This window comes from Pecten maximus, chromosome 17, assembly GCF_902652985.1.
Source record: "Pecten maximus chromosome 17, xPecMax1.1, whole genome shotgun sequence".
Taxonomy (NCBI): domain Eukaryota; kingdom Metazoa; phylum Mollusca; class Bivalvia; order Pectinida; family Pectinidae; genus Pecten; species Pecten maximus.
The window spans coordinates 4,310,361-4,324,517 of NC_047031.1; the positions used below are offsets into that span (position 1 = coordinate 4,310,361).

General features: G+C 38.7%; 1 protein-coding gene across 1 annotated transcript; it reads right to left on the reverse strand.

The window, feature by feature from the left end:
* Positions 1 to 1,901: 1,901 nt before the first annotated feature.
* On the reverse strand, positions 1,902 to 3,754 carry LOC117315842 (piggyBac transposable element-derived protein 4-like). The gene is made up of 2 exons (XM_033870246.1): positions 3,564 to 3,754; positions 1,902 to 3,222 (listed from the first exon to the last, which is right to left on the reverse strand). The coding sequence occupies exons 1-2, from the start codon at positions 3,752 to 3,754 to the stop codon at positions 1,902 to 1,904; spliced, it is 1,512 nt and encodes a 503-aa protein (XP_033726137.1).
* Positions 3,755 to 14,157: the final 10,403 nt, after the last annotated feature.

A 14,157-nucleotide genomic window follows, 5' to 3' on the forward strand; every position in this document is an offset into this window, starting at 1 on the left:
AGAGGAATGGATTGTGCTGGTGAACAAAACACACACACACACACTTCATACCAATACATTACATGTATCATCACTGTTATAGGATGAATAATTTAAAAGCTGGACCTTAAAGCCTGAACTTGCCTATTCAAAAACATTGAACGAGGATTAAGAACATAATTCAAGAAACCAATAGGCCTTAGTTCAATAATTTTGATAAAAAATTAAAATGATTACACAAATAAACTTCTTCAGTTAAGATGTATGTTGATGAAACTTTGACTTGCTACTGTACGATTTCAATCCTTATACATAACTTGATCGTTTGGAAATAAAGTTGAATATTATAATGATATCTGTCATTGGCCAAATGATAAAATACCAGCTTTACCTAGCAAGGGGAACACATTTATCAAATCTGGACAAATAACTATTGTCAAGCTACAAATAGCATGTTCTGTATACTACGTATGATTATTTTACTACATTATCATACACAATTAAACAATATAAAGCTAATAAGCGTATTCAGTCAAACTGAAATGTTCTTTTTTTCCTTGAAATCACGATTTCTGAAAGCAAAGCAGATATACTCAATTTATTTTCTATTGATACATCAGAAATCTACACAAGTACTTTCTCACATTGTAACCACCACAAACACAACACACAATTGTCACAGTTTCCCGTACAAGGAAGTATGGACACGATCACCACCGTTTCGTGTACAGGTCAAAGGTCACCATCCGCCTCTAATCGTATACTAGCCACAATGAGAACTAATGAACTGTATATACGTAGTATATGTCAATATCACCATTAATGACGGCGAATGACAGTAAGAACTGATGAACTGTTGTATATATGTCCATATCATCCTTAATGTCGGCAATGAAAGTGAGAACTGAAGAACTATTATATATATATACATGTATATACATTTATATATAAAGTGAAAAAATAGTTTGTTTCCATGTGAAAGTAAGAATAAAGATATAACGATAAAAAAAACTCGACGACTGACTTCCAAGCGCTTTCGCAGCTCTTGCTGCTCATCAGGAAAGTGTTTATTTTGAAAAGACAACTTTATAAAGTCCTTGAGTGCCACAGGATTCTCTTAGAGAGTGCCAAGCCAAAATCGACGGCTGGGAGATTTGAAAAAGTATGACGTCACAATATAACAATGGGCTATTCTGATGACGTCACGGTATTGTACTGACTCTGCTCAACTAGTTCAGCACAGTCAACGTTACACATGATTTTACTTCATGTACATACGTGCTATCCGATCCATTTTCGACGCTTGGAAATGCGCGGAATGGTAACAACTTGATTACACATATATGATACTATATTACATCAATAGACTGCAGTCTTTACCTGTATGCTTGACATTTTGTCGAGCAGAGCAAAGCAAGATTTCCGTCTGAGAAAGGGCAACTATTTGTACCGCAAATTCACCGCCATGCGAAGTAGATTTGTTTCTAATGATACATTTTAAGAGGAAGTTAGCCGGTTTATATGACTAGTGTGTACACAAACTGTTACCAGCTCTTGCCACGTGGAGGCCTCCTCTTAGTAAGAGCCACGCGGTTTTTTTGGTTATTTTTGTGGATTTTTTTTAAACAATTTTTTTTTCTATTTTCGTTTTTTTCATTACACGTGTAACATGCTCGTGTTATAATCTGACGACATATCGCAAATTCTTGCTACGAGTTTTATGTGTACCAATTAAACTATTGATAGTCAACTTTGCTGAAACTTTCATTTGAATTTTGGCTAAAACAAGTAAGGTGATTTTGAAAATTCAGCATCATTTAGGTTAGCGATTGTCACATCACTCACCGTAATTCATGCTGTTACAAGTTATATGACTGACTGGGCATGTACATTAATGATAACACATGAGTGATAATAGCAGTTTATTGTTCAACGTCACGTCGGCATACATGGTCATTCATGCATTGGGCGTGTAATCCACGGTGGCACATTCGACATGCGCTTCTAGCACGACGTCTTCCATTCCCATCATGACGTGAACATACCACGCATTCTCTCTGACCATTGATGGGAACCACACCCATGGGATTATGGCGACGTCGAATTCCACCAGGTATACGCTGGTCAAGCTGTTCTTGACATAGACTTTCCACAATGAGTTGGATAAACTCAACGCGACTAACAATTAGGTGTCGGTCAGTGTTGTGTGTATAGCATATGTATGCATTCAACAACATTCTGTGTATCATGTTCCAAACAACCTTTTTCCAAGCTTTTACACTTTTCCTATTGTCGTCATATGTCAATGTGAGTTGGTCATTAAGGTCAACCCCTCCCATGAACCGATTATATAGATTTACCATTTCCGGTTTTTGCCTCGCGTTTGTTACTGTTGCTGTTTGACAATTTGATATCAAACGGACGGGTTTCCTGGTAGACTTCTCCTTGTATGCGCATAGTAAAATACTGCCCTGTCGCATGTATACAGCTTGTCCTGCGTTGAGAATCGGTTTTTTGATGGCTTGTGGTTGACCTCTGGCATTGGCTCGAAATGTACCGGTAAATCTAGTACCCGCCTCTAGCAGTCGCTTTGCCATGTCTATTGACGAAAAAAACCCGTCTGTAAATAAGTGGTACCCTTTGTTAAGGAGGTCTGCCGCTTCCATCAACGTGAATACCACGAATGATCCCTGTGTCTGTCCGGCTGGTGTGGGGTCGTACCTTTTACCTCTATATATTGACATATGCATGATATACCCGCTGACAGACTCGACAAGCATCCATAACTTTATTCCAAACTTGCAGTGTTTAGTAGGAATGTACTGAGTCATTTCTGTTCTGTTTTTTGAACTTATAAGAGATTCGTCAATGCTGATATGTTTAGATGGAAGGAAATGTCGTTTAAATTGCATGTTTACATGATTTACGAAATGCTTGAATTTATCAGATGGGTTGTAATTTGGGCTGTTTCTTGGTTGAATTTTGGAATTGTCGACGGTATGAAAAAATCTGAGAATGTTTTGAAATCTGTTACGGGACATGACTGATGGAAACCAAGGCGTTCGCTGACTCTGCAATTTGTTAGTCCAATACGATTTAATGGATGGTTTCTTAATCAAACCCATGTTGATTAGCATTCCCAAAAATGCCTTGAACTCCCGGAGGGTGACGCGCCACCATGCTCGTGCCCGGGATTTCGGCCCCAATGTTGCCGCCGACGTCCTAAGGAAATTCCGTGCAAACCTTTATGAAGCATGGAAACAGGTAAACTAGTTTAAAACATCAGTATATCTGGTAACATTATCTATTACCAGGTAATATAGTCTTGATATAACAGGTATATATGTCACATAATACAATACTCATCTGTCGTAAAAGTCGTAATGATCTAAGATATTTACAGTAACTTATATAACAACATTCATTAACTGAAATACAACTTTACAAACCCATCCCGACACGTTAAAAATCGATCCCTGACATGATACGCGGATAAAGTCGGAGACGGCAATACTCTACATGTATTAAATAATCAAAAGTGAAAAGCACATACATTTATATCATTAGCTGAGGTTAAACAGTACCTGTTTGTTTCCAGCATGCATTTTTGCATCAGGTGAGTAGTGAAAAAAAGCAGGAAGTATGCTAATGGTGGAGAATTCCGTTGTGGCATATTCCGTGGGCCAAACTCCTCGTCATACACTGGCATGTCTTCTTGTCGCTGTTGTTCCGGGGGATACGCCCGTACCCACGGCGCAAACACACGTCTAGCCATTGTCAAGACGATCAAATTCTACAGAAAAACACCGGCGATTAGGCTATCGCAGACGCTCCGTCGACTGGGGACATTGACTTCAGTACTAGTGACGTCATACTATCTATGACGTCATTCTCATTGTTGACCCGCCCGTTTACTGGATGAGGCTCTTGGCACTCAAGGGAGGTATGCAAGAGCCTCAAATGAGGCTCTGTGGCACTCTAGGGGTTAATTATTATTTTTTTGCTGTCTTTATATATTTCCACCTTCCTACAGAATGGATGGTTGACTGACTGTTAGTGTTTCTGTAGACGTCCACTCTCATGTAGACTGGACTGTTTGTGGACACATGTTTAAGTATCGAAATGTAAGACGGGGCTGCTTGTTTCCCTGTAGATGCTCGCCCCTAATACAAAATGAATGAACGAGTTGTTGGTGTCCCTGTAAACACCCAACCTCGTAATGAATATTGTATTGAGCTGTCTCTGGAGACACCCGGCTATTCACATGTGAAGTGTCTACTTTGTTGGGGTCGCTCTAGACAACAGTTTTTGTACAAAAATGCATGGCCTTAGCTGTAAGTGTCACTCGACATAACTGCCCTCGACATTAGCTGTTCATGTCCTCCGAGATGCATGCCCTCGACCTAATTTGTTTGTGTCCGTCTAGATTCCAGTCTATGTGCCATCTAGAAACCTGCCCTCGACCCGGGCTTTTTGTAGCCACCCAGACACTGTCACCATCACTAAAGGATGAACGCCTCAGCTGTTCAATGTTGTTCATTTTAGTGTTTCCTTGTTTTCATTGGCCGTCGCTGTCTTTGTTCCCTTGTATATCACTGTAATGGTTGTCTTTTCCCCTAGTCATCGCCGTCGTAGTTTCCTTGTTTTGGTCCTTGTACAGTAACTTGAAGAATATTTATTTAACCATTTCACTGCCAACGGGCCGATTTGGGCCGATCTCAGCATGCCCTGACTGCCAAAGGCCGATTTGGGCCGATGTGAATAAAAACCATTGACAATCAAGAAGTATCACAATAAAGAGAACGTAAATAAGAATTGCGTTGATTACACACACATTTTCATAAATACACGGCGTTATGACGTCATTGACGTGACGAAACCATTCACGTCATATGACGTCATATCCATCTTTTGACTTGGATATATTGACGGCGTCAGTATGTGGTTGCGTGCTTTTCCTCCGGAAATACGAAGAAATAGACGATTTACCGAGAACCCAAGGTTTCTGAACATGCCACCAAGGGATGCCAGACCGATTGTGTATTTTTACTGCTTTTTCCAGAATGTTTAATGAAGGAAATCGTTCGCCAGACGAACAGGTAAATAAGCAAAATGATAAGGGTGTATAATCTAGTAACAGAATTTAATTGAGTTCGCAAAATTCGTTTTACTATGTATTTAAAACGTGTTTAAATCAATTATCCTGTTTTCACTTAATGTGTTTCTAACCTTTATACCCTGTATACATGGACGTTTATAACCCCAATATACCCTGTATACATGGACGTTTATAACCCCAATATACCCTGTATACATGGACGTTTATAACCCCAATATACCCTATATACATGGACGTTTATAACCCCAATATAACCCCAATATACCCTATATACATGGACGTTAATAACCCCAATATACCCTATATACATGGACGTTTATAACCCCAATATAACCCCAATCTCCACTATATACATGGACGTTTATAACCCCAATATACCCTATATACATGGACGTTTATAACCCCAATATACCCTATATACATGTACGTTTATAACCCCAATATACCCTATATACATGGACGTTTATAACCCCAATATACCCTATATACATGTACGTTTACAATACCAATATACCCTATATACATGTACGTTTATAATCCCAATCTCCACTATATACATGTATGTTTATAACCCCAATATAACCCCAATCTCCACTATATACATGTACGTTTATAACCCCAATATACCCTGTATACATGTACGTTTATAACCCCAATATACCCTATATACATGTACGTGTATTACCCCAATATACCCTATATACATGGACGTTTATAACCCCAATATACCCTATATACATGTACGTTTACAATACCAATATACCCTATATACATGTACGTTTATAATCCCAATCTCCACTATATACATGTATGTTTATAACCCCAATATAACCCCAATCTCCACTATATACATGTACGTTTATAACCCCAATATACCCTGTATACATGTACGTTTATAACCCCAATATACCCTATATACATGTACGTGTATTACCCCAATATCCCCTATATACATGGACGTTTATAACCCCAATCTAACCTATATACATGTACGTTTACAATACCAATATACCGTATATACATGTACGTTTACAATACCAATATACCCTATATACATGTACGTTTATAACCCCAATATAACCCCAATCTCCACTATATACATGGACGTTTATAATCCCAATCTCCACTATATATACATGTACGTTTATAATCCCAATATACCCTATATACATGTACGTTTATAACCCCAATATACCCTATATACATGTACGTTTATAACCCCAATATACCCTATATACATGTACGTTTATAATCCCAATATACCCTATATACATGTACGTTTATAACCCCAACCTACCCTATATACATGTACGTTTATAACCCCAATATACCCTATATACATGGACGTTTATAACCCCAACCTACCCTATATACATGTACGTTTATAACCCCAACCTACCCTATATACATGTACGTTTATAACCCCAATATACCCTATATACATGGACGTTTATAATCCCAATATACCCTATATACATGTACGTTTATAACCCCAACCTACCCTATATACATGTACGTTTATAACCCCAACCTACCCTATATACATGTACGTTTATAACCCCAATATACCCTATATACATGGACGTTTATAACCCCAATATACCCTATATACATGTACGTTTATAACCCCAACCTACCCTATATACATGTACGTTTATAACCCCAACCTACCCTATATACATGTACGTTTATAACCCCAACCTACCCTATATACATGTACGTTTATAACCCAAATATACCCTATATACATGTACGTTTATAACCCCAATATACCCTATATACATGTACGTTTATAACCCCAATCTCCACTATATACATGTACGTTTATAACCAGTATATAGGTTATGTATGTTTATAACCCCAATATACCCTATATACATGTACGTTTATAATCCCAATCTCCACTATATACATGTACGTTTATAACCCCAATATACCCTATATACATGGACGTTTATAATCACAAATCTCCACTATATACATGTACGTTTATAACCCCAATATACCCTGTATACATGTACGTTTATAATCCCAATCTCCACTATATAAATGTACGTTTATAATCCCAATCTACCCTATATACATGTACGTTTATAACCCCAATATACCCTATATACATGTACGTTTATAACCCCAATTTACCCTGTATACATGTACGTTTATAACCCCAATTTACCCTATATACATGTACGTTTATAACCCCAATCTACCCTATATATGTGTACGTTTATAACCCCAATCTACCCTATATATGTGTACGTTTATAACCCCAATATACCCTATATACATGTACGTTTATAATCCCAATATACCCTGTATACATGTACGTTTATAATCACAAATCTCCACTATATACATGTACGTTTATAATCCCAATCTCCACTATATACATGTACGTTTATAATCCCAATATACCCTATATACATGAACGTTTATAATCCAAATATACCCTATATACATGTACGTTTATAATCCCAATCTCCACTATATACATGTACGTTTATAATCCCAATATACCCTATATACATGTACGTTTATAATCCCAATCTCCACTATATACATGTATGTTTATAATCCCAATATACCCTATATACATGTACGTTTATAATCCCAATATACCCTATATACATGTACGTTGATAATCCGAATCTCCACTATATACATGTACGTTTATAACCCCAATATACCCTATATACATGTACGTTTATAATCCCAATATACCCTAGAGTTCTATATACATAACAGAAAACTAAACGCATAGATACTTTTATAACCCCAATATTCTATACTTTGTTTTTAATCGTTATACATATATATGACTATGGATTTTCTATGAATAAGGAGGTTTGTTTCGTTAATGAATATAACAACACAATATTTACCATTGTATGGCACTGCCACTATATAACCCTACCAATTCAGTTGCGAGCTCACCAGCTTATGAACTGCCAACTGAAATTTGAATTTGAAAATTTCAAAAACAAAACGCACGACAAATAAAAAATCGCAGATGGTAAATATAAGCATTGAACGGCTTTCAGTTGGCATTGATAGTCAATATGAATACCAACTGAAAGCCGTTCAATGCTTAAATGAAGTTAACTTAGGGGAGCCAATACTATGAAAAAAGTCCATGTAAGATAAATCTATCGTACATACCATTTCACGCGGTTTGGTTTGGACATAAACCCAATTTAGAGATGTACCATTTTCTTCATTATGACCTAATTCCGGATATTTGATTAATTTTACAGCATCCAGCATATGATCCGGCGTCTCGATTGAAACCGCTGTTAACCTTCATAAACAGAACCTTCACAAGATTTGTGATTCCAAACCAGGAGTTATGCATTGACGAAACCTTAGTCTCAGCAAGAGGGCATAGTATAATGCGACAATACATTCCTTCTAAAGCCGCAAAATTTGGCATAAAATTTTGGATGCTTTGTGAGGCAGCCACTGGTTATGTTCTACAAATGAATGTATATAGAGGTCGACACTTTGATCCAACTCCAAGAGGAGAATTACAGGGAACAAATGTAGTGCTTAGCCTTTTAAGAGATTCCTCGCTTTTTAACAAGGGATACCACGTGTTTTGTGACAGTTTTTTTACCTCCATCAATCTCGCATCAAATCTCCTCGCACACAATACTTATGTTACAGGAACACTGCGCAAAAACCGACCAATGCCACGCACGATTCAACAAGCAGATCCCCTCGCTGGAACTGCTATTTATATGCGACAGAGAGACACTCTATGTGTAGCATATAAAGACGCAGTGGATAAGAAACCAGTGCGTATGTTGAGCACATTCCTCCCGGCGCAGGACCTCCACAACGGACGCCCGAGAATAGTGAACCAGTATAACAGGTACAGTACGCGTCAGGTGGTATGGTCCCCAATCACCGCCACAGTGGCGAGGTCTAATCCCTTCCACTCACTCAGTCGGTTGCATGTCGGTTGAAACACCGGCTGACACCGGCTCAAAACCCGAGTGGTCACCTGTTTACTGACACCGCGCGACACGGTGTGGAAGAGTGTTGGGGATTAGTGAAACAAAGGTCCTGATTCATGATTGACAGGTACACTGCCTGATACCGTGATGTGTTTGTTGGAACATACGTTGTCGTATGGCACAGGTACTCTGTAGCTGGACTTACATTTTGTACTTACAGTATCCAGAAACGTGATATATCTGATATACACGTCTCTGCAGTATCCCAGCCCGGTGTTGAGAAAACGGGGATACTTTTTTATGTAATGAAATCACGATCTATACCAGCAATACTACATATGTTTGTGTTGTAAATGTACGGTACATATACACTCCAAATTATGTTTTTAGTTTTTAAATCCTAGCTTGATGAGTACCACAAATGTTTACCGGGAAATCGAGAAAACAAAACACTGTAACATTTAACGATATTTTGCCGCCTTGGTGTTTGTGTTATTTATAGCAATATTGTGATTGGCGCCCGCGCGAGTAAATCCCGCTCGGCTTTCGATTGACTTTGAAGTAAGTCTTTAATGATTAATATAACAATAACCACTTCTGTCTGTTTATGTGCCCATTGAACACTATACACCTGGCCTATCGTAACACTACCATCACAAAGAATCCTGGATCTCGTAACAACTAAACTAGTATCATGAAATCTGATACGTATATATCCTGATATACACAAGTCTCTGATGAAATGTAACTAAACAGTTTGAACATCCTTTCGTAATATTCCGAGGTGGCATATTGGACAGAAAATATGTTATCGGTACTAGTGTATCGAGTGTGCTGACTTCACGTACATGTACACTTATAATATGTATCAGAGCCACGATATACTTCTTACAATTTGACAGTGAGTATGAGTAGAGTTTTAAAGTAATTTTTTTCCGAATGTTAAATAAACAAAGAGTTGTCATGGTATCATTATGAAAACTTGACGAAGCCATATGATCATGACCGCCTTTTTACTACCGGACGCTAATTATATAATTAATATATTAACCCATGAATCCAGACACGACCGCGGCTCTATCACACGCCTCGGTTACGTCAATGTACAGGCAGATACAATGTACGTATATTGTATATTTACATAGATTTGCACAGATTACGAGATATTGATTCATATTAATTTCTGGTAAACTAAAAAAAAATATTTCGACGTATTACCAGAAACGCGTATTAGGGATAAGTAACATCGCTATTTACCCGTACAACTGGTGCATGGCTCCTTTTATTCGTGACCAGTCAAGCATATCCCTTATCGAGAGCGCTTTGTCCCCTATCACACACGCGAGCACAGGTAAATCGGTCTTTGCTCATGAGGGTATCACTTCGGGACAAATAGAGAGCTACTTATCTCTGTTATATATGTTTCTGGTATTACAAATTTTAGCACCTTTTCATTAAAATTTTTGATTTGTTCACAAGTTAAGGGAAATGTGTACAATTAAAAAAAATTAAGAACACAAACGATACATTTTTGTTAGCGCGGCATGCATCAATAACTAGTTAAATATCGTTTTGATACAATACTGAATACCAACTTAATAAATATTTACATTTGCGCTGCATTGTCGCTATATGAACCAACTAAAGTCTGATTCGGTTCACGAGACTATGAACCTAAACAAGTATTAAAATGAACGTGCGATGAAAGTAAATAAAAAATGGCTTAGCTGATAATAATTTTCTGGTTACGGGTTGGCAGTATTACTCGTGTCAGCGATCAAATGTTTAAAACATATGGTTACACAATTCAAATCAATACCATTTGCTCACCCTTGAATCAATATACAAATTCTTTATTACATTTACATGTACATGTATATAAAGCATTAGAGTTTGTACTGCAAGACGAGGTTCAGGCGTTTTGTATTGCGTGATGCGATGGAGACGGTACGACAACTCTATGAGTTAGTGCTTGTTTTGAAAACACCAGAAATATTTTGTCTAAATTGATAATCATCCCACGTACTGGTGCCTTACTAGGTATACTTGTGATAATTGAAGTCCGTGAGATTAATAGCAGGACACGAGTTCGTTGCCAATTAATAAAAATTACGTATGACTTCATGATCATTCAGCCAATCTACGGCTATACAGTATTTTACGTTTTCTCAAAATCCGAAGGAGCATGTAAATGAATTGTTACATGGTAAAACAATCAGTACAGGTAAAGGTGAAAGGTCGCAAAACTCTGACCTCGACCACGTCTCCAGCTGTGAGTCTTCACACCTTTTCCTACGATCTTAATCCCCTACACTCGCCAGGCCCCGGCCGGTGGTGGCCGGTGGAAACACCCGAGTTGAAACACGGGGCGTACTTAATCCCCTACACTCGAGTGACACTCGCAACCCTGAGGGTGAAAGAGAACCATAACACCTGACGCGTACTGTACATGGGAGCCGTCGATTCTTCCGACGCTGTTATGAGCGCATATAGCGGACTTCGGCGAAACAAAAAAGTGTGGAAAAAAGTGGTATTGCATCTATTTCATCGCATCATGATGAATGCGTACCTACTGTACAAAAACAACACTTCTGATCGAGTAGTGTCACGTCTTAAGTTCATTCAACACGTGATTGAAGATCTGGCTGGAGTTCAGCGCAATATCGAGAGGCCAAGACAAAGAAACCGTGTCGATATCCTCCCGCGGCGGAAAGAAAAAGACTGTTGCGTTTGCTCAAACCGTGCCCGTGGAGGTATAAGACGTCGCAGTCGAACCGCGTGTATTCTATGTAAGAGAGGTCTACACAGAGAGTGCGTCAGACAACACCAATGTATAGAGCTGTAGTTTCTCAGATTGAAACTAGTTTGAGCTCAATATTGTACAGGAAAACGAAATTATCTTTATGATCAAGACACGTATAGGCCTATGATTTTCTCTTCAAGCGAGGCTAAACTTTGAAATGGACAGAGTCCATTTCATTATTTTGCATTGTGTTCCTCACGAACATTTGTCAAAGATAGGATTTAGACATTTGTAATCGTATTAATAAATGTTGTTTAATCGTACATTTTATTATTTATGACTATCAACAACTGCTGCAGCATATAACAACATTCAAAATTACATTGAATTATATGGAAATATCATTTAAACATGCGGTTATGTAGCTCTTTTACGGCATGCCCTAGAATAGCTCAATACAAACTACTCATTAAAACACATACATATAGCTGTGTGCTGGGTATCGTTTCACAAAGCTTCGTAACTTACGAACGTTCGTAAATATTTACGAAAAAGTTACGCAAAACTTACGAATTTCGTAAATGCGTTTCACAAAGGTGTTCGTATCTTTTTTCGTATCTTACGTCAAAATCGTACGTTCTCCCGGTAAAAATACCACTCTCTAACTTGGAGGTAAAAAAGGACGACACTTTTGGGGTGAAAATTGTACGCCGGTCCAATTCCCGGGTCACGTGCACAGACTATGAGCTTTAATTTGTTCTTTCAAAACAACCTTATTATGGAGGGAAGATAATTTTTTCTATAAAATTCCAATTCTTATTGTTTATCATGCGTTAAAACAAACAGTAACAACGCAATTTTCACTGATTTTGCTCAATGCCCAAAGACTTACATAATGTTCTTAAAATAGACAATATGTTGGCACAGTCTGCGAATATGCGTACAATTAGTTTCATGACAATGTGTATTTTGCCGGCACCCTCCTCGACTTTCAAAACCCGGTTTTAACCTCGAAACAATCGCTCACAAGGCAGAGTCGTTCTCTTATGCTAATTTGTAAATGAGTACGACGTCATTTTCTGTTCAAAAGGGCATGTCTGCGCACGATTTTAAATTGTTTTCGTAAGTTACGACAGGGTTGATTGTTGTTTTTGCGTAACTTACGAACGTTCGTAAGTTACGAAGTTTTTGTGAAACGCTTAGTAATTCGTAAATGTGACTTACGCAAATTTCGTAAGTTACGAAGCTTTGTGAAACGATACCCTGGACTATAACATTATTCAATGCACAATCAAATGACGTCATAATTAACGTAACGTCATACTTGGCGGAACAGATGAAGACAGCTCAAATTGGCGACGTAAAAATCTTGGCAGTCCAAGGGTTAAACCTTATCTGGTGTTTACAGCAGGTCATGTGACACTTTGTCCTCAAAAAAGAATGCACCACAAAAACACGTAATTAGTTCGATCTGATTGATGATTTTCTTTCTTTAGTAAGTATACAGTCTGTCAAAAATTAAAATCCTTAAAGATATCAGATCAGCACCATGGTTGGCATTATCACCATGAGCGTCCTCTGTCAGAAGCAATATGAACACATACACAAACACACACAGTCCTGGTATACATGTATTTACACGAGAGTCCTCCTTAATGGACCACAGAACCAAATCAAAAATACATTGTGGGTTGTCTACGTTCAGGCAGAAGATTTAATAGGAAGGTGAATGCATCGGGGCCTAATCATTGGATATTTAGGTGAGAGAAGTTTCCAAAGTTTTATGTGTGTGCTTTTACATGTTTCCCAAATGACATTTTTTTTCAAAACCATGGCTAGTGGACCAGGGTTGAAAGCTCCATTTAAGCATGACAGTGGTAAACGTTCAGCAGACGCTACACTAGCGCCTCCCAGCAGAAGCTACACTAGCGCCTCCCAGCAGACGCTACACTAGCACCACCCAGCAGAAGCTACACTAGCACCACCCAGCAGAAGCTACACTAGCACCACCCAGCAGAAGCTACACTAGCACCACCCAGCAGAAGCTACACTAGCACCACCCAGCAGACGCTACACTAGCGCCTCCCAGCAGAAGCTACACTAGCACCACCCAGCAGACGCTACACTAGCACCACCCAGCAGACGCTACACTAGCACCACCCAGCAGACGCTACACTAGCGCCGTTCAGCAGACGCTACACTAGCACCACCCAGCAGACGCTACACTAGCACCACCCAGCAGACGCTACACTAGCACCACCCAGCAGACGCTATACTAGCGCCTCCCAGCAAAAGCTACATGTACACGTGAACGGCCCCTGGTAGGAGATATGTGATAGCCCTCTTGAAACCAAACCGGA